This window comes from Raphanus sativus, chromosome 1, assembly GCF_000801105.2.
Source record: "Raphanus sativus cultivar WK10039 chromosome 1, ASM80110v3, whole genome shotgun sequence".
NCBI classification, from domain to species: domain Eukaryota; kingdom Viridiplantae; phylum Streptophyta; class Magnoliopsida; order Brassicales; family Brassicaceae; genus Raphanus; species Raphanus sativus.
In genome coordinates, this window is record NC_079511.1 from 8630229 (window position 1) to 8652651 (window position 22423).

Here is a 22423-nt window from a genome sequence, read left to right on the forward strand (position 1 = left end):
ACCAAACACGTACTTGAATTTTTCAAAACAATTAAATACCTAAAAATAATTATATTTAATTTCTAAATAACCAAATATACTAAAACTACTATTTATAAACCAAATTACCCAAAATTTTGAATTATTCGAACAAACCAAATGATCCGATGTTTAAACAGAAAACCCCAAATTACCCAATATTTGTTATCTATAAATCTGAAAATATCTAAAAACCAAAATCAAATATGAAATTACCTGAAAACCAGAATCGAAGTAGAAAGAATTGGACCTAACTTTTCTTGGATATTGCCGGTTCCCAAACCGAACCGAACCAACACATAAATAACCCAACCGGAACCAAACCATATTTTGTAAATACATAAACAGTTCTTATATTTTAGAACCAAACACTAAAAACAAAATACACAAACCGAAACCAGATGTTGGGGGCTGATAGTGCATCTACATTTAAATGGTGGGAAAAAAGCATTTTGTTTTTAACAAATTATTTAACTCCTATTATTGAGGGTGCATATGTGATTTACAAACAAATTAAGATTTATCGAGTATTTTTATATCCGATCCAGATTCGTGGTTAAACCTATAACGTATATAATATGGGCTTACTTATGTTTTTATTTGGCATTGTATTAGAGATTTTACCAATTTATATGTATCAAAAAAAATTCAAATTTAATGAAAACCTATTAAGTAAAAATCGGATAAAAGAAAAATAAAACCATAATTAAAATGTGAACCGACACCGGCTGCCCTCCGGTAAAACCCATAAAAACCTGATTAACAACACTTTTAGAAAAATAATTAAATTTCACATATTCTTTAATAATACACAAACTAAATAAATTATTTGACTTGTTCTAGTAAAACGCGGAAAAAACTGATAATACCTTTTAAAATACATGAAAATAGTGAAAGTCAAATAAGTACAAAATATATGGTTTATAGTATAGGGATTTGTTTTGTATTGGAAATATACATAATACCCCTCAACATATTTTGTAAGTTCATACATTGATTCTTAAAAAAAAAATGAATAACATACCCACTAATTTAATCACGACCAGTAGCATTTTGATTTTCTTTTATGTTTGGTTATTCATATAAGGTCGAAAATATGTGCATCGCATATTTTTAATTTGTTTTGACTTTTTCCTTACTTGACGAATGCATTCAAAATATTAAGATGTGGAATAGGCTATTTTAGATGCAAAGATATCGGTGATATCTTTTGGGTTTGTCTCTTTTGATAATACTGATAATTTTTGTTAAGGTAAGTACAAATCATACATAGTTTCTATTGAATAGGTCCAACAACTTTTTTAAAGTAGATTTTTTGGGAATGCTTCCCTTTTAATAGTATAGATTTAATGAAAACCTATTAAGTAAAAATCGGATAAAAGAAAAATAAAACTATAATTAAAATGTGAACCGACACCGGCTGCCCTCCGGTAAAACCCATAAAAACCTGATTAACAACACTTTTAGAAAAATAATTAAATTTCACATATTCTTTAATAATACACAAACTAAATAAATTATTTGACTTGTTCTAGTAAAACGCGGAAAAAACTGATAATACCTTTTAAAATACATGAAAATAGTGAAAGTCAAATAAGTACAAAATATATGGTTTATAGTATAGGGATTTGTTTTGTATTGGAAATATACATAATACCCCTCAACATATTTTGTAAGTTCATACATTGATTCTTAAAAAAAAATGAATAACATACCCACTAATTTAATCACGACCAGTAGCATTTTGATTTTCTTTTATGTTTGGTTATTCATATAAGGTCGAAAATATGTGCATCGCATATTTTTAATTTGTTTTGACTTTTTCCTTACTTGACGAATGCATTCAAAATATTAAGATGTGGAAAAGGCTATTTTAGATGCAAAGATATCGGTGATATCTTTTGGGTTGGTCTCTTTTGATAATACTGATAATTTTTGTTAAGGTAAGTACAAATTATACATAGTTTCTATTGAATAGGTCCAACAACTTTTTTAAAGTAGTTTTTTTGGGAATGCTTCCCTTTTAATAGTATAGATATATTTTATGTTTTTTTAAAAAGTAATCGTGTATTTTATTGTTTTTTCTTTTCAACTGTATATTTTTATTCTTTATTTGTGTGTAAGTGATAGTATGTTGTTACAAAATGTATATTTATCTAATTTTAATTGTAAGTTCTACAATGAAATGTTTCAAGTATCCCATAAACCTTACCTCTACGTTGAAATCATTTTAATTTTTAACTCTGGTGAATAGCGGTAATGGTGATGAGTGGTAATTAATAAACGACAATGTCACAAAGGCAATTTGTGAACAACGGTTACTAGATGACGTTGATGGTGAATGGTCTGTTTAGCAACTTGACAAAAAAAGAAGTGTGGACCGCCCAAGAAATATGTCTATATGGACCAGCACTCCAGCAGCAAACATCCTCATTTACTTTATTAGTGAGATAGAGTAACAAAAATAGATAAAAAAATGTTACAGTATGTTTATGTATTTAATATCTATAAAACATGTGGTAAAATGTTTCATATTTTATTCTTTACTTAAAGAAGTTGAGTGACAATTCTTCATGTAAAGATTAAAAAGATATAGATGAGTGACTTCGATTGAACTATTCCTCATGAATTACTACAATTTTTTGAAAGAAAGAAAAATAATCTATCCTCTCATGAAGTTGATATGATTGAGCGGGACCAAAAACAACCCTAAGGCTAAATCGCATTGATATCCCCCACCCCCCACCCCGACTTTATTGACTAGTACCCTGCTAATGGCACTGCCTAGGTCGACCTATCACTGTATAGAATAAACACCACACATTACATTTTCCCAAGAATTATCCAATCTCTGAATATTGAAGCCAATCTCTGGGATCAGTTCCAAGATCTGTCATAGATATCTGAAACCATGGCCAAGAATCATCAACCACTTCAAACCAAGCCACAAGGTAAATATTATATAGCCAGTTATAGTCTTAATATCAACTACTCTCTGTGAATCACCTCGATTCTTGATCTATTCGATCCTCGACTCTTGTTAATTGTTCTTGGATTTTGCAGAAAGATTTGTGCATATACCAGTCAACAACAAGCAAGATTCGATCACACTAGGAAACCCGAACCGGAAACTCAACCATTGGCCAACCATCATCCTCTTCATTATATGCGTCATCACAGGTCAACCCATTGCTAAAATCCTCGAAAACTACTACAACGACCAAATCGACCACACCGAAAAACGTCAAAACGACGGCGTTTGGACTCAATCTCTCCTCCAAACCGTTGGATTCCCTCTCCTTCTCCCTCTCTATATCTTCACCGCCAAGAAACACAACCCACAACAATCTCAAACCACTCCCGACCGAACCTCAACCAAGTACATAATATGTTTCTCCGGTCTGATCGGAATCCTCTGGTCCAATCAAGGAAGATTCTCCGCCAAGGCAAAGCTCGAACTCCCCGTTAGGGTTTTCACGCTGATCTACACGACGCAGCTCTTCTTCACTCTCATCTTCGCCGCCTTCATCAACAAACTCAAACTCAACCGATGGATCATCACCTCTCTCGTCTTGGCGATCGTCACCGGAGCTCTCACCTTCTCTTCCTCCTTCGCCGGCGAACCCCCCGACGAAGCAGAGGTGGATTACCGAAGAGGCTCGCTGGCTGCTCTAATCTCCAGCGTATACTTCTCTCTCTTCCTCTGTGTCATCCAAAACGTATCCAAACGCACAGAACCAAGCTTCGCTTCCGTTTGCAAGGTCCTAATCATCTCCTCCCTAGTGGCTACCGTAAGCTCAGCCGCAGGTCTTCTCATCGAGGGCGAGCAAGAGGATTTGAAGAGGGAGATGAACGGGTTCTCGAAAGGGAGAGGTGCGTGCGCGATGGCTATGGTGGGTCAAGCCGTTGCGTGGCAGGTTTACTGGGTCGGGATCGTGGGACTCGTCTTCTCCGTGTCGAGCGTGTTGGCTAACGTGATCAGTGTCATCACGTGGTCGGTCGTGTCGGTGCTCGTTGTGATATTCTTTGGTTACGTGGACGATGAGTTTGATGTCTTCAAAGGTGTCACCTTGATCACAGCCTCCTTGAGTACCGCCGCTTATTTCTATAGACTTCACAAAGAGAATCGTAACTGTAACTAGTAACTACTGACGTGGTGGTGATCTTCAGGAGGTTACTTTTTTAATTTTCTCGATTTTATTTGGTAAAATTCAAACTGTATTTGTTTCTCTGTTTTTTTTATTTCTAAAATTTATACTCTGTCCGTTGTAGCTACATTGTAAGTTCTGTATCTGTATACTTGTGTTACAGAAAACAACCTCATGAAAGATACCTTTTCACATTAGAGTTCAAAAGTTCCAATCTTTTACCTGTTCAAAAAGAAAAGTTCCACTTTTTTTTCTAGTGTTAAAAAAAAAGGATCCAATTTTTACAACCTTTTTTTCTTCTGATTTTCTGATGATGCCTTTTTAGTCTTTACTGAGCATCCTGTTGTGTGTGCCCGCCCTTCTCAAACACATTTCTTGTATTCTGGTTTAAGCTCGTAAGCACGACCACTCCTTGAATACACACAAAGCTCTTTGAGTATCTCTTTCAAGAATATCTGGAAGAAAAAAAAAAGCAAACAGAGTTTCCAGCAAGATTAGATAACATGTAAAGCTGATTTCTTCTGCTGTTTATGGATACAAGTCTTAAGAAGATAGAGCATGCATACCTCTGGTTGGTTGGTTTTTTGAGCAAGCTGTCTCAGTGTCCATCTCGGTTCTCTTTCAAATAGTTGGAACACTTTCGCTTCCACCTCACTACGATCGCTTCTTGTCCTCTTTTCCCTTCGCTTATTAAGCTTCTCTGTCACCTGTTACATGGAGGGAGGGAGGACAAAAAACATATCAGTCAAAGAAGTACAAAACATTAATTAGAGTGTGAGCAGAACCAAGAGAAGAGAAACAAAGCATCACCACCAATGCAGGCGTGGGCGTCAAGTGTTCTCCCCGGCAACCATCAAGAACCTTTTCAAAGAAAGAGGTTAGCATTTTTCTTATGGTAAGACCAAGACTACATCTTTAAGTACTTGAACTTAGATGGAGTTACAACAAAGAACCTGAATATGTCTATTTTCAGCCACCGGTTTCATGTTCCTCACACGTAAAAGCTTTCCGTATTCTTCAATGCAATCATGAGGTCTCATATCGAGTTTATGCGTCACCGTTCCTTCCACCTCAAGTTTACCTAAATACGAAGAGGTGTCATCAAGTGTATTCAAGTGATGAAAGTTCATTTAAAGTGTATATATGAATATTCAAAACCAAAAGCAAAAAGACCAGACCTTGATTTGATTCGGAGAAGATACGCACTGGACCAACAAAGTCTTTGGATTTGTTTACAGAATAGAGCTTCGAAATGTTCTGTAGCTCAGCACTAGCCATCTCCATTCTCAACTAAAACAGAATAAGAGATCTTTGTATGAACTACTACTAAATCATGCATCAAGAAGATCAAGAATGAGGAAGACGTGATTCCCAAGTTCGTCTGACCTAAAAACAGAACGAGGGATGTGTTATCGGATTTACCTCAGGCGACAAATCGGGACCGAGGAGATTGAAGGACTCACTATACTTGGCCACGAGACCAAGTTCCTGAGAAAACGAAGAAGACGAAGAAAGTTGGCGCCACGCCTTGTCGACCCTTGGTGGACACTTCATCAGCAAAACCATCTCGTCGGCTTTCTCCGTTTCTAATTCTTGATATTCTTCTTCCACCGCTAGTTCCATCAGTCGTTCTATTTCCTCTGCAATAATCGTCTCGTCTTCATGCATTTTCTTTCTCTGGATCTTCGTCTTCTTCTGCGTTTCCGATATCCCCATTGTTTCTTTCTTGTTCTGCGAAAGCGGGAAGAGAGAGGTGAGTGAGAGTACCTTTATAGTGTTTATACAAAGCCCAATTAAGAGGAGTAAGAACCTTTATAGGTTACACAAGGCCCAATAAGTCTTCTATGGTCTGCTACTTTGCTTATAGTGCAGAGTGCGGGGGCCCTTTATTTTTGTTTAATGATTATTCAAACACGAAACAAGAGAGAGAAGAAAATCATTGAATCTAAAGGATCACTCTTTTTCAAACGGTCGTTGTTTGATATGTAAAGAGGAACTGTTTATTTTCTTTATGAAAAGAGGGTTTTGATGAATAAAATGTCATATCAGCCCTAGTCGAATTAGGTATGCAGATGTTGTCTAGGAGATGCATAAAACAACAAAAACCCTATGTTTTATGAATCGTATGGTCTTTTTACCTTGACCATTGACTTTTACTATGTTTCTTGACCCCTTTCATTTCTTTTATTCCATTTTCCAACATAGTAATTATCCTCCACATTTTCTCTAATGATTAAAAGCAAATGTTCCTTTCACAAACCTTTTAATGGTACTAATTCAAATATACACTTCTAAAACAAAAAAGAAACCCTTGTATATTAAGCCTATATATTCACATGGGGAGGGTTGCTAATTCGACCAATCTACTAACTAGAAATTAATAATATATCATATGTGCGTATATATAAAAATGATCGGTTAATCAACAGCCAAGTCGATAGTTACGTCAATGCAAGTTATGTAGAGAGAAGTAGACTAGTAGCTATAGTAGATATGAAACTCCATTTACATTCATCCAAAACAACTAGTACTTCACATGTATTTTAATGTTCTCAGACCTCATAAATGGTTTTGATGTTTTTCTTCACACTAGTTAACTGTGAACTCGGATCTTCCACAATAAGTCACCATCTCCAAATTAGAGCGACAAACTGTACGTAACTGCATACTGTCGATCAAAAGATTCATCTCCATGTGGGAACGTCAACTTGTAGCTATTGTCGATCAAAGATAAGGGAAGCAGCCAACAGAAAAAAAAAATTTAGACGATGAGGAACCTGATCTAATTTGTTTTATGCACTGAATTTCAAGCTTGTTTTAGGAAAAAAAAAATCTAGTTAAACTTTCGATATTTATAATAAAAACAATAAAAGCTTGATACGACTGGATACATAACTTAATTCACCCTCGGATTTGTTTTTCTTTATTTTTCTAGAAAATATTAATATTGCATATATGTAAAATGTCCAAATTAATGAGTTTGTGAACTGATGATGGTTTCTACTGTTTCACTCTGTGGAAATTAGATTGGGCAGCATAAAAGTGACGTTCATATAAATAGATTTGAAATTGTTTGCTCAATTGAACACGAAACCTAGTTAAGTCCTGTTTAGATCCGGCAAGCAAACGGATAAACTGGGAAAAAGCAGCTTCGAGTTCAACACCAGACAGAAAGCTAATTCACTATCAAACCCAACCCTATTCTACACAAAAGATCTAACTTACCACCCAAAAAAAAGACGATATAAAAAATTTAAAGTGGTTGATAAAAGAGAGAGTTATGTTGATCTCATTGGGAAGATTAAACATTAAAAAGAACAAGCAGAAGATCAGACTTGTAACTCTGACAAACTTAATTGTAATAATATTCCTTTCAGCGAAGAAAAAATATATTAATAATCTCTTGTTATCTCTAGAAAACGTACAGTGTGCATGTTAATCAGTACTCTCACAAACCCTAGCTAGGTACGAAAGTTACCATATTGTCCGACAACAACAAAACCCTCGAAATAATAATTTTCGTACTCGTAGTCCTCTGATAATTATAAGAGTAATCACAAACGTTTTAAAGATATAACATTTCAACCTTAATTAAGACCTAGGAGATGCAAAGAAGGATGTAGCGGGGGTGATAAAAGAGTTGATCGGTGCCGCAGTGTAAACCGAAGAATGGTCAATTGATGCGTTAATAATATTACTCGCGGTCACGGCGGTTGTAGTGGCGACTGAAGAGGCTGAGGCCAAGAGGTTAAGATGGTGTTGAGAGGTTTCTACTGCTGCGGCGGCAGGGCTTGAGCTGTAACGGTGATCATCTGACGGACCTTGGTCGTAGAGAATGCCTTTGAACACGTGTCCTCCGATGCTCACAGCCGTTTGATATGCATACTCTTCGTCTTCATCCTCGATTGAGCTGACTCTCATACACCGGAAAACCGCGGGTAAACTTACCTCCGGTGGTAAGTGACTACTTTCAAACCCTAAATTCAAAAAAAAATTACTATAAATCCAAATATTACACATATTTTAATATAAAGTTCATATAATCGAATAAAACCAAATTCTTGCAAAGAAATTCATTCTCACACTCAAAGGATATTTGACAAAACAATCAAAATCAGATCTTCTGAAAGATCAAAAAAAGTAAATGTTCCACACTAAAGACCGATAAATTAGGCTAATTAAAAAATCATAATACCTGAAGAGCTAGCATTAACTACACGGATACAAGCAAGAGCTGATCCACCACCACCACCGCCTTGACCTCCATTTTCATCGCCCTCTCTATCATCATCATCATCACCACAGCCAGAGCTAGCATCTCTGCTCCGCTTAGTTGGCAAACCAGCTAACTGAGCCTGTCTCTCACGGCGTTTAGCAGCCGGGACCCACGTACTCTTCACGTGGGTTTGGCAATCAAACCCTCGGCTCTTACAACAAGTACGGCATCTCATATGAGGACAATCTTTCTTGGCTTGATTCCCACAGTCTTGGCAATTCATGCTTCCGTGCCTAGTTACCGTAAACCTTCCCGTGGACGATCTCACCGGCTCGTGGTCGGGGACGACGTTGAAGTACAAGCTCCGATTACTACTCCGGTTATTGTTATGGCTGCTACCACCTGGAACCATACCAAAAGAGTAGAAATTTGTAGGATGAGCCAGGTGGTTTTGTTGTTCTTGTTGTTGCTGAAAATATTGGGGTGGCCAGATCTCAAAACCCTTGTTGTTGTTGGAGATCTCGTCTTTATATAGATGAAGATAATTGTTGCTCCTGTCTTCATTATGGTCCTTGTCTTGATGATGATGATCTTGTTTGTTGTTATCTCTACCTCCTAGATAGAACAATCCAGCCATTTCTTCTACTTCCAATCACAAACACACACCACAGTAAAGAGAGAGAAAGAGAGAATATTTATGAGACTAATGTTAGGGGTTTGCGAAATAAATTATTTTGGGGGATTCGAGTTTACCTTCTTCTTTTTTTCTTTTGCTCCCTACCTCATTAATTTCTAGACTTGAAGATATGTTAGGTGTTTGAAAGGATCAGTGGAACTTGGAGCGGATGAGAGAGTAATGATGGTAGGAAATTTAAGAAACTGCTGCAAACGCCGCCAAGGGTTTATTGCTTCTCTTCAAATCATTTAAGACATTTGTATTATTTATCTCTCTGTGTCTCTCTCATCAAGAACTCGAGTAACTGCTGTTTTCTCAGTGGAGAGAGAGAAGGAGAAGAGTTAAGAGATAGAAAGTACTATGAGATTTTCTTCAATGGGGCACTTTCTCTACAGTTGTACTCCAGTTTCAGTGAATCCCTATCACAATAAATATTGCACAATATTAATAAATAAATAAATATAATATATACATATATATGTGTATATTATGGACAAACTAAACTATAGCCTAAATATGTTTTGTTTTGTTTTGTTTTCTGGAACTATTACTACTACTAGGCGCTATTTTTTAAGTAATTTCTTCTGGAGTAATCATTCGATTATATATTGGGATCCTAGTTACTCTTTTGCTCTTTTTTCTCTGTCTCTGTAGTCTTAATAATTATCCAAATCCAAATGTTTCTGCAATTTTATTTAGAACAACAAAGTACAATAACATATTTTTAACAGCAGAACAAACCAATTAACAACCAAAAAACAGCTCACACAGTTCTCTGCGCGGTTGATTTATTTCTTCCGACAGTGAACAGAGCGCCACGTGTCTAACAATTCGTTTTTCGTATTCGCACTTCCCTTTCTTTTACCCCCTTGTTTCCAATGTTTTCAGATAACTTTTTGTTTTGTTGTTGAATCGGAATCCTCTGAAATAGAAGCATAAACAAATCTCTCAAAATCCAGATTTGCAGATTTTAATTAATATTTAATGCATTTTCTAGTAATGATCTCGATCGATAGGAGCACTAAATAAAATACACGTAATTTTAAAAACTAATTTTTGTTTAATCATATATTATTATTGATATAATACATAAAATGAGTGGAATCACCTTGGTCTGGTGATCAAAGATTTAAGACTTCTACATCCAAATATGAAATTTAAATTGCTCTGGATTTCAATTTTCAGAAAAAATGGATTATGCCGAAAATTAAAGAAAATAATACATAAACGTGATATTTCTTTGGTTAATAACTCAAAGTTTACATAATTCTTATTCACTGCTTTTACAAAGTAGTACAAACCATCTGTCGGAAAAACAAAAAGTTGCCGCTTGATCAGAGAGCGATTAGACGGTCTTTGAAGCAATTTAACTGATGTGATAGAATAATTATTCTATTCAAACGCTGCCTCGTGCGGTTTTATTTCAATAATTAACAGATTAAATTGCTTAACTGAGATAGGACGCCGCAAAGGTACTATTTGGCTGAAATATTAAAAGGTTACTTAATCGTAAATTTATAGATTTCAAATATCTTCGATCATTTCGGTACGTTACTAACACTATTATTTTCACATTTTTGTCCTTTAGTTTGTATACCATTAGGATATTTAACAGAATTAACTTAACCTTCAAATCGGGATTCTTCCGAAGTCCAGCAAAATGTGATATATATCGCGGAGTTTATTAATACCGTTCATAAGCTTATCAGAATATAATGTAACCACAATCACTATAATAAGAGTATATGTATTCATAATTGAAACTAACGAGCGTTGTGAATATGCGGTTAAACAAAATATTTATATAAATGGGCAATTTGTTTAGTGGGTGTGCTTGACAGCAAACCCTATAGTCTAAGTTCTAGATCACGGGTAATAATTAGGAAGGAACGGATGGATAGGATCCACTACGTTCTCCAACCAAAATACTCCATGAAATGGTTCAGACGTTTTAAAATATTAAAGACGTACGATTGATATGATTGTAATTCATCATAGTTAAATCCGTGAGTTTATTGGTTCGTATAATTAACCCTGGCCATATCATAATAGTCTATAAACTACTGGAGAAAATGTTAAACATACATCTGTTGATCGGCGTGAGAGTGAGACTAAACAAGCTAATCCAATCCGGGTAGTCTGATCACGTGGAACCGCGTGATTTAGCGGCGCAGTTAATGTTAATTTAAGACTGCATGTCATTTAGTTTTAGTTCCACTAGATACTCTTTTTATTTTCTCTCGACTCATGAAATAAAATAATGTGTTATTTAGTTTGTATAGAAGTTCCCCGCCTTCTTTTTGTTTGGCTTTCGTTCTCAGCCTTAAGTTTTTGTTGTTGTTTCAAATTAGCATACACAAGTTTTTTTGTTCTGTTTATATACCATCAAGAATTTTAGGAATATCTTGTCTTGTAAATTAGAACCGTAGGTAAGGCTGGGGCACGGAGTAAAGATCTCGAATTTTAAAGATATATGTGATCCGATCCATCCCGTACGAATAATCAGATTTTTTTATTCGATTTGATCTGTAATATTCCGGATAATCGGTGTTACAGATATTCGAAAAATCAGTATATTTTACTGGATATCCGATTTGATCTGTCGGTCCAATAAAAAATATTTTTTTTCAAAAATATTAAAAGAAAAAGAAAAATTTAAATAGAAATTATAATATTTCATTAAAGTTACTTAAAAAGTGCATACTTATAAAACTTAATGACCAAATAATTAATTTAGTGGATAAAATAACTAATAATTTATATAAAAATATAAAATTATATATAATTTATATATACATGTATATGTATATGCACATTACTGATTGGATTAGATATCCATTTTTAAAAAAGATTATTTGTGATTTACTCCTTATTTGACGAATATTAAATTTTAGTATTTGATTCATAAAACTATGATATCCGATTTTTTTTGACCGAGTCGAAACGAATACCATATTGAATGGCCATTCCTAACCGTAGGCAATGAGATTATAATATATACTGTATTGTTCAAAGGATTAATGATGAAAGTTCCCGGTGGTTTTCTTGATCATAGGGATCATCATTTTAGTGCTATTAGAACAACCTCATTAAAAAGTATCTAACTAAAGATTTTCAAAATATGATAAAATATATACTGTATGTTATAATTGTCGGGTTTGATATCTCAAAATTATAGATTTGATATTTTGGATTGAGTTTTATTCATAATTAAATTATAATGTATATTAATATTTGGGATAAGAATTTCATGGTGATAAACCACCGGTAAAGATGTGTTTAAACATCTCGTTTTGTACTAAACGAGAGACCAACCGATAACTTTCACATTTCTTCTTCTTAATGGTAGAAAGGTATGTATTTTTCCGGTGATAATCTATAGTATATTATATTGCGTGCGTTGAAAAATCATTGCTAATGATATGCATATACGAGATGTTTAGTGGCTCAACTGTAAATGATTGTTGGAACATAATCACATGAACTTACCATGGTTTGTCAACATACACACAGGGCAGAGCTAGAAACGAAATCTATTGAAATCAAAATACATATAGTATTGGAAGTTCCACAACTAGTAAAAGGACCAAACCATTAAAATGTAAAAATTGTCAGTATATTACAATGTGTGCCTATATTAACCTAAATTTTTAAATTGACAGGGGTCAGCTGACCCCAGCTACTTCATTGGCTTTGCCACTGTACACACACATATATAAAGGCAAGTAGAGAGTGATGAATGCATGACTTGTTTGGGGAAATTTATAGACGAAGTGAAATCCCAATTATTATGTCTTTGTCTTTCTTTCTCGAGCCTTGCGCTTACCTTTGGCTTCATCTCTCTGTCTCTCGCTCTTGAAAGTTTAAACTTGAAGTCAATCATTATCCTTGCTAGCTAGTATATACATGCGTTTTGTTTGGGTTAGTTGGCTAGCATTGATGATGAACACATGTTACTTTGGCATTGTTAATAATTTTTTATAACATTGAGAAAGTTTGCTAACTTAGGAGTTAGGATGTTTGCAAGCTAAAAACTCTGTTGTGAATGGCTATGATGTTAAAAATATGAGATATAAAAAGGGATTGCTCTAGTGATAAAATTGATTTTATATGATCATAGTTTTTCTTTGACATGATAATAAATTTTGTGCAGAAGGGATACATATGACATTGATATAGTTTGCAAATGGTCTTTCATTAGGGTTTGACACAAGATACATAACGTATTCAAATTCCATTTGTTCATCATATCTCATGTTGTTATTCTACATTGAATTCTGTACCAGAAAAGCATATTACGGGATAGTACGAGTAAACCAAACCATCTAGTCTAATTACATACCGGCATTTCATCTCGCACAAGTATCCAAAATGGTTTTTCAGCGAGAATTGTTTCTTGTATTTGTCCCCGTTTGTACAGTTACAAGGCAATATCCTTCCCAGGAACTACATTAGCTTTCTAAATGCTAAAATATATTTATTAAATGAATATGAATGTACACATCTAAATTATCAATTATCATTGAGAAATGATAAGGTTTGTATATACTCACCAAAACCCTTAGTCAACATTGAAATTTTTCTTCCTAAAAATATGGAAACGAGTGTAGTTTGTTTCTATATATAACTAGTCCAAATTGTATCTTGGGTTTTGATAGATCCACTTTTCTTATCGGCCACTACGTAATATATACAGCGACGACAGACGTGATTTAAAATTTAGTTTAGGATTCAACATAGCTAGAACCTTTCGAGCCAAATATAACATCTTAATATTGAGTGGAGCCATATTGACAAAAAGAAATATACCTTCTCTAATCTCATTATAAATTATCACAACAACAAGAAGGAGAGATATATACATGATAAAAGTCCAAACTGTAACAAGAAAATAAATAAATAAATGTAGATTTTTTGAAATTAACATAAGACTGATCAAAATCTCTGTGACCGTCAGTTTTTTAGCTTAAAGCTAAGTGATAATTATGCTCTTTCCGCCACGAATGGCTTTTTGTCTTGCTGAATAAAGTAAGGAAGTGACTCAAAGCTTCTTGCTAAAGTTAAGATATGGAAACTTTATTCGTATATATTATGTTAATACCAAAATATATATGTATACGAAGAGGATAGTTTTTTTTTGAATCTTAGTATACATATTATATGAAGAACATGTTAAATATCATATTAGTACGAAAGAAGAGATATATAGTTAAGTTTTCTTTTTACGAACACGGTTAGCTAAACTTTAACATATTATCCATTTATTGTGAGTAATTGAGTATTGATTCTATCAAATATAAATATCCAATCCAATACTAAATGTTGGGGAGAAGACTCTCTCTAGGAATCATTGGCTAGATAATCAAATACACGAATTGTGAAAAAGGATAAAAACCATTATAAATTGGAAATATATATATATATCAAGGAAAATGTAATTGCTTAACTAGCTTATACGATATTACACAATAGATAATATAAAAATAGAAGCCAAGGGAACATAAGTGGTGTTCTAGGAGGACAGGTGAGCGAAGTAAAGTGAGAAAAAAGGAAGGAAGGGGGGGCTAGTTCTGAAACCCTAGATGAAAGCAACACTGCATTGCCAATAGTAGAAACAGTGGGATATCACGAGATTCAACTCATTCCTACTTCTTAGTATCCACTCCACTTGTAGAACTAGCTAGCCCCCCGGCCACGTGGTCCTCTCCTCTTCTACTAGCTTTATGGGCCTTCTTCAGCCGGCGGGACCTATCTTCCCATCCCATGCACATGCACCACATCACATATGATTTATCCCTATATATAATTCATAACATATATATATATATATATATATATATAATATACGCATAACGTATAAAAGTGTGCACCCTTCTTTTATTTTTTCTTCTATTTATTAACCCAAATTAAGCACTCAATTTTTTGTAGGAGAAGTAATTGTTTTGGTCTGTAGTGTAGAGTAGGGTAAATGTGTATACATAAAAACGTAGAGAGGCGTATATTATAGAGAGAGTGCCCTTAAAGAACGGACCGGCTGAACAAAAAGATAACGTTGTTGTCTCCACAAAGGTTACAAACACTCTCTGTCACATGACCACCACCATTTCTCTTTCCACAAACCAATCTGATATCACCTTGAATTATCGGTTATACTCGTATTATCTTTGCATATACGCTTAGAAAATATAAAATTGACATTTATACTGTGTTTAAAAAAACGGGGCGGGGAAGATGTAGAAGGCCCACGCTTTTTTAATTGTAAAAATTGTTGGGCTTTACAGCCCAATTAGTGTTTTGCCACTTTTTTTTTTTTTTTTTGCTGCATACTCTTTGCAACTGTTGGTTGTTTGTTAGCTATGTGTTTACTCTCTCTCTTTCTCTCGATGAATCCATCTTCTTCGACCTTCTTAGCCTCGTCACTATTCTAAACGTAAGTTCTTTTTCAAGGTACTATTCAGTAGTAGTTGCTCTTATCAAGGTTTGCGTTGATCTCAAAAGTAAGAAGAACTGATAAACCTAATTGGTTTCCCTTCCATTGTAGAAATTTCACCTAGATTCGTTGATCTCAGAGTATTAGATTGAATTTCGAAATTGAATGCCTTAGAGATTGATCGATTGATTGATTGATTGTTCATGATCCGGAACTTAGTTATGGACTCGTTAGCGTCTGATTTTGGATATTCGGTTTTTCCAATTGCTGCGATTTAAAATCGATTGTGTTTTCTATGTCATATTGCTAATCACGTTTGGTGTCACGCTTTAGCTAGCTGGAACTGAATCAGTGAGCTCCTAAAGAAGAAGACAACAATGATGCAGACTTGTTGTATCCATCAGTCTTTGACTTTCCCTCATAGGTATTTTTTTTTTTTAATAATAAGGTTTCCCCTTTGCTTCACTGTTCAGATTGATTCCAAGTTGTTATATTGGATACTTGCAGAACTCTTCCAAGGTGTGATGCTTCTTCCATCGCTATTAAACCCCCAAAAGTCTGTTTTACTGTTAAAAAACAGCCTTTTGGGGTTTCGAACTTTGTACGGGGAAGAAGATTATATGTGAACTTGAATGCTAATGACTCGCACCCATCCATGTCTATGTTTGAAGAAGTAACCTCCCCTGAAAACACCGCGCCGCCGGAAGCTGAGCTTCCATTTAGTAAATGGTCACCTTCTAAATACATATGGAGAGGCTTATCGGTCCCCATCATAGCGGGACAGGTCGTTCTCCGGATACTGAAAGGCAAGATCCACTGGAGAAACACTCTCCAGCAGCTGGAGAGAACCGGACCCAAGTCTCTAGGAGTCTGTCTTCTGACTTCCACGTTTGTCGGCATGGCTTTCACCATCCAGTTCGTTAGAGAGTTTACTAGACTAGGCCTCAACAGATCCATCGGTGGCGTCTTGGCTTTGGCCTTCTCTAGAGAGCTGAGTCCGGTCATCACATCGATTGTTGTCGCTGGACGTATGGGAAGCGCTTTCGCAGCCGAGCTGGGGACGATGCAAGTCTCTGAGCAGACGGATACGCTCCGTGTCTTGGGAGCGGACCCGATCGATTATCTGATCACGCCGAGAGTCATCGCTTCGTGTTTGGCTCTGCCGTTTCTGACGCTCATGTGTTTCACCGTCGGGATGGCTTCGAGTGCTCTGCTCTCTGATGCGGTTTATGGGATTAGCATTAACATAATCATGGACTCGGCTCATCGAGCGCTTAGGCCGTGGGACATTGTGAGTGCTATGATTAAGTCTCAGGTGTTTGGAGCTATTATATCGGTGATTAGCTGTTCTTGGGGAGTGACTACGACGGGAGGTGCTAAAGGTGTCGGAGAATCTACAACTTCTGCTGTTGTTATGTCTCTTGTCGGAATCTTTATTGCGGATTTTGTTCTTTCTTCCTTCTTCTTTCAAGGTGCTGGAGATTCTTTAAAGAACTGTGTGTGACATACTCTTATTTTTTTCTGGCTTCTTGATCCAGTTTGAATATTTGTGGTTTAGATCGGTTCAGTAAATCAGTTCAATCCAAAAGATGGGTATGTATTATATTATCTAGAATGTTTTCACCAAAATGATCCATCTTCATCATATGCTTCAAACATGTCTCACCATCCACACCAGCTGTTTCAACCAGAGCTCTAAGATCACATCCAATAAGATTCTCACAACGCTCCGTTCTACCTATAGCATCCAACTCAACACCTGAGCTTAAAGGAACACTCTAGAGTTGTCTGAAGCGAAGCTCGTTGAGAAGGGTTAGGAAGAGGCATATAGAGATGTATCCCAAGCCTGGTCATGGTCTTTAAACCGCATGGAGGGTCAGCACCTCTAGTCTATTCGTTGTGCTAATCACAATTACACCATCTCGTTTTTGACCACCGCTGAGCTCAGTGAGCAACTGATTCAAAGGCCGTTCGAGAACCCATGCACCTTGTCCTCCACGTTTTTTTTGTCAATGAATCAGCCTCGTCAGATAATCTTATGCAATGCGCAAAATCCTTGTGCAGCTAAATAGTTCCCTAATAGCTTTCTTGGTAATCTCCGACTTAATTGCTCCTACTTCGTTGAGCCACTGCTTTGGCAAATATTTGTTATGAACTTCAGTGTGTAAAGAGTAATACAAACTATTCTAGCAAATAACTTTTCAAGCAAGGTCGTTCTAGCAATACCGTGAACTCGTAACGGTCAACGGATGACTTATATCGTCAACCAGTTATCACTATTACAATTTGCATAAAAAGAGTTGTAAGAAGCTAGCTTTTATTATATACTCAGCTTCTCTTCAGTAAGATTGTCCGCGTCCTCCTTCTAATTCGGTTCATCCACCTTCAAGCCTTGATCACTTAACTCCTCTACAACCTTTAACGGTCTATCACTAATGTTTTACCACAACCTGGCAGTCCATAGAGCACGAAAACTTCCCTTGTGCAGAACTTAATTTTCCTCCCACTCTTCTTTGATACTTTAAATGTATGATTTCTATCTTTTCTTACATGATCGAGACCACCAATATATTCCCAAATTTCAGAGGAAGTCATGGAGAATCCTTCTCTTGTTTATTTTTTAACACTGATTTATTATGATATTATAATCATTAGGAAGATTACATAGACGATTCAAAATCTTTCTCTTGTTAAGGATGGTTTAGATGAGAGAGAAATCAATGTTTTTCCACCTAAAATATAAATGGGCTGCTAAGCTAATATAATAATACGTCAGAACCCTGTATTGCAGGTAAGCATTCTCCTTGCCCGACGAAGTTTTTCTGCTGATTTGCTAATTCTGAAACTAATTTTTAAAAATGGCTGCTAAGCCTAATAACATATTGACTAAAGTCATAAGTTTTAGAACTTGAATAGCTGTATTGTATATATCAGCATCCTCATCTGAAATTTGGTGGGATCCACTATTTAATGTATTTATTCACACGTATAAATATATTTCTTTTATTTTATAATAAATATCATTCTAATTTTTATTTGTTACGTAAAATTATCACTTTACAATTATAATACAATTATACTTATTTGAATATAAAAATTAATTACAAACTACATTGATTTTATTTTATTTTTAACTCGAAGAAAGTTGAGATACATAGTGTCGATAAGAAACCAAAAACAAAAAATATAAACCAAACAAAATAAAACAAAGACATAAACTGAGCCTAAAACCCATATATGTCCACAAATCTATTCCTTCCACCTTTCGAGAAGAATTCGATATCAATGGAGCTAACCTAAAGAACAAATGTCTTGAGCAGTCCCAACCCTGAAGGGAATATCACCAAGCCATATTAGAACCAGTAACATCAGAAACAATCGAGAGGTCAAATCTACACCAACTCCAGCAGCTGCTATCCATGTGAAACTTGCATGACCAGAAACCACCACTAAAACTAAAATACAAGGACAAAAGACCTTGAAACGCTACTTGGGAAAACGTCAAAGAAGACCACCAATTCTTACACGCGGACACTCGCAAGGCAGCCAAGTGATCTACAGAACAAAGACTACCCACCTCCTCGCAAGAGAAAAACTGAAGATCAAGTTAACTACTTCGTCTAGAAACCATCTCCCAAAACCATAAAGGTCCAAGATAAGGTCTAGTAGATACCTCCACAGCGAACATAAATCACAAAAAACGAACCCAAAAAGCTAACTTAGGATGCGACGAAGTGACTGAAACAACAAGAACCAAACAAAAGCAGTATTCCCACGACTTCAAACTAATATTAATTCACCACACAAGAACATAAGTTTCGGTGATCGAGATGCTAGAAAAACCATCCTTCCTAGAGACACAAAGCCGACGATAGAGATGTTAGAAGAACCATCCCTTTCCGGAGACAGAAAGCCGGTAGTAAAGAGCTTTGAGAGCCTCTTTCCCCAGAATCTTATCCGTTTCCGGTGGTGGTGAAAACCACCAACCACCGGAGCAAGAGAAAGAAGACCGACAGCTACTCTTCTAACTAGAGTTTTTTGTCTGACAAAAATAATTTCCTAAGACAGTATTTTGAAACTACATTGATTTTATAAATAGTTTTATTTATCTCAAATATTATTAGTTAGATAAGTATAATTAGTCACGAACTTATATATATTTCTGTCGTTTTCTTATTAAAAGGTAGATTAAGGTAAAAGGAGTCAATGCTACTATCGAAGATATATCACTCAATATTATTATTAAGGTAGATTCAGAGAAACATATACTTTCTCTTTTTGATAATTTGCTAAGAAAAATAGACTTGTACGACTGGGTTTTCTGTTACTGGAACATAAACAAAACTACTAAGCTGTTGTTAGAAAAAAAACTACTAAACTGCAACGATTTAAATTATTTGCATCTTAGCTAGTTTGCTTACCTCACATTCACGTGATGCAGAACGACCTAGCACGAATTCCATGTCCTACTGGACCACTAAACGCAAAATTAAACTATTTTCTCTTTTTTTTTTACCACAAACTATTTTCTTTTTAATAAATGAAAATACTCACTTAGTATCACCAAACTTTAGCAAGAAAAAAAAACTAAAAATAAATGAGTTATTTAGCTTCTTCAAAAAGAACTGGTAATGTCTTTTCTTAGCTGAATTCAAAACATCATTTTAAAAATCTTTTCTAGTGCAAAACATTAATTTTATAATGTCTTTTTGATAATCCAGCTTTTAATCTCCGGGGACTGGGGGTCCATATAAATACTCCAGTGGCCACACGCTGCTGTCATTTAATTTTCTAAACTGTTCTTCTCTTTCTATTATTTTAAACAATTTTCCGTTTTCAAAAGCTTTACGGCGGGTATTAACTTCAAAAATTTATATTTTACATGAATCTCATTTTTTCCCAAACACAATAAATAAAATATACTAATAGAAAACAAATGGGATATTTTGGGACGTGCATGTGCATCCTGGCATGAATATTAATTGAGAAACCCTTAATTGGTTAGAGTACTGGCCTTCGTCCTTCGCATTTGCATTAAATTGTCCTTTACACCATCTCACCGATTTGCTACCATTTCTTGGTTATTAATCATCAGTTAGTCTGAGCTTGTAGATATTGAAATTGAAATACGTGAAGGACTAAGGACGGTACTTGATAGTTTATGGTGGTGATGGATTACAATGAAAGAAAATTTGTATATAAAAAGACAATCGAAGATCGAGAAAAGCATTCACAACGCACAGTTTTCCGGCACAAAACTATGGTTTTCTCTGCTTAATCGTTCTTGCCAAAAACACCATTTTTCATAAACTTCTTTTAAATAACTCACCATCGAATTCGTGTATAATTTTAATACGTGCCAAATTTATATTAAAGAGATTTCACTATTTGTGCATGTTAATTTATTACGTTCAAAACGAATGTTTAGGATAAAATTAGCTAACCACATTTCCATTTCCGTAATTCTTTTTTATAATTTTTTTTTTTGTAACAAGCTTTGAAAAAAGGATTAAACCCGGGTCAATGATGACATAAGCCTAACCTCAATCCGGAGGTATAGCCCACGGATAGACTCTCTCCTGGACATTCAAATGAGTCGAAATCAATAACTCATATCCGTGTGGCCGGTGGGATTTTAACCCGGATTCATCTTATTGGGTTCTTTTTTATAATGCTATTTTAGTTATTCTTTTCTTCTTGGAAATTACGGACGTCGAATTTTTGTTTAGTTTGTAATCTAGTCTTTGTAGCCATGCAAATAAACTAACTACTGCAACTATGCTTTAAACTTCTCGTACGTAACCGTGCGGCTATATATTATTCTACGTATACTCGTTTGACTATTAAAATTTTGTGCTGAGTGTATATGTTGGCAACCAAATTATATTTGGAGAGCATTTTTATTGTGTGAGCCGAAAGTTAGTTAGAAAATTAACTATTTCCAATCAAGTTTGAAAGTTTTTTTTTTTTTTGTAAACATCAAGTTTGAAAGTTAGATGCAGCATCTGCAACTAATTTGTACCATTAATCTGCATTTACTATAGTTTTATAACATCCTATATATGCTATGTTTCTAAAGCTAAACCAGATGAAAGAGTCACTTTCTAGTTTTATAACATCCTATATATGCTATGTTCTCAATTTTAAAGCCAAAAAGTTCTCTCAGTTCTCTAACAAATTTAGATTTTTTCTCCAGTTTTTCATATATATTAAGAGAATAAATTAAAGCCGATTATAGATGCACTAGTTACATTTTTATAATTTTTAAGGATTAGAAAATATATTTTAAACAATTTTTTATCTTTTTCGAAAAAGATAAAATGTCTAACAGTACAACAGATAAATATATATGGTACAAAGTATCTGTTTTGTAGCAGACAAACACACCTTACTTCATCACCCGATGCCTCAAAATCTCCTCTCTTTAATGTGTATATATGCATATATGTACATGTTTATAAATAGCTAGATACTCCCATTTTGTACAAAGATATTGCGATGGTATAATCCATCAAATGATCAAAACTTTACCAGATTGTGTAAATCATTTCATTTTTATCCCCTTATAAGGTTTGAAGTTTTGTTTGGTTCAAGCACGTAGTTATGTAAGCATCAACAACACCATGCCGTTACATAGTAGAAAAATGATAGATATGAGTCATATGACGGATCTAATTCCGTAGTTATATAATTGCCTAATACTTTTTCCAAAACGTGAAAAATTTCCCCAGTTTCAATAGTAGGATATTGGCTCGTAACTTTAGCACACATTATTAATCTCTCTGATTTTATAGAGTCGTGTATAACTTTCTTACACCAAGAATATAACGTTTTCAGGGAACTCACAGTCTACATATATGTGTATATCTCTATATATACTTAGTAAAACCATCAATAAATACCCCACAACCACAACTCAAGAAACCATTATTCAT

At 34.9% G+C, this 22423-nt stretch overlaps 4 protein-coding genes across 5 annotated transcripts; 2 read left to right on the forward strand and 2 right to left on the reverse strand.

Moving 5' to 3' along the window:
- The first annotated feature begins 2810 nt into the window (after positions 1 to 2810).
- On the forward strand, positions 2811 to 4382 carry LOC108858091 (purine permease 14). Its single transcript, XM_018632073.2, has 2 exons — positions 2811 to 2969; positions 3082 to 4382. The coding sequence occupies exons 1-2, from the start codon at positions 2930 to 2932 to the stop codon at positions 4158 to 4160; spliced, it is 1119 nt and encodes a 372-aa protein (XP_018487575.2). The 5' UTR covers positions 2811 to 2929; the 3' UTR covers positions 4161 to 4382.
- Positions 4342 to 5893, reverse strand: LOC108844540 (uncharacterized). Its single transcript, XM_018617809.2, has 6 exons — positions 5589 to 5893; positions 5345 to 5456; positions 5120 to 5247; positions 4977 to 5027; positions 4733 to 4873; positions 4342 to 4621 (listed from the first exon to the last, which is right to left on the reverse strand). Exons 1-6 carry the CDS (start codon positions 5880 to 5882, stop codon positions 4529 to 4531), a joined length of 819 nt encoding a protein of 272 aa, XP_018473311.1. The 5' UTR covers positions 5883 to 5893; the 3' UTR covers positions 4342 to 4528.
- A 1655-nt stretch (positions 5894 to 7548) lies between these two features.
- Positions 7549 to 9471, reverse strand: LOC108855388 (protein SHI RELATED SEQUENCE 7). Its single transcript, XM_018629198.2, has 3 exons — positions 9136 to 9471; positions 8362 to 9024; positions 7549 to 8143 (listed from the first exon to the last, which is right to left on the reverse strand). Exons 2-3 carry the CDS (start codon positions 9017 to 9019, stop codon positions 7758 to 7760), a joined length of 1044 nt encoding a protein of 347 aa, XP_018484700.1. The 5' UTR covers positions 9020 to 9024; positions 9136 to 9471; the 3' UTR covers positions 7549 to 7757.
- Positions 9472 to 15344: 5873 nt separating this feature from the next.
- Positions 15345 to 17076, forward strand: LOC108810031 (protein TRIGALACTOSYLDIACYLGLYCEROL 1, chloroplastic). Of its 2 annotated transcripts, none has more exons than XM_018582195.2 (3): positions 15345 to 15488; positions 15822 to 15912; positions 15996 to 17076. In XM_018582195.2, exons 2-3 carry the CDS (start codon positions 15866 to 15868, stop codon positions 16990 to 16992), a joined length of 1044 nt encoding a protein of 347 aa, XP_018437697.1. In that variant the 5' UTR covers positions 15345 to 15488; positions 15822 to 15865; the 3' UTR covers positions 16993 to 17076. The 2 variants fall into 2 exon arrangements, with proteins under 2 accessions (XP_018437697.1, XP_018437764.1); XM_018582262.2 differs by having other exon boundaries at positions 15444 to 15505.
- Positions 17077 to 22423: the final 5347 nt, after the last annotated feature.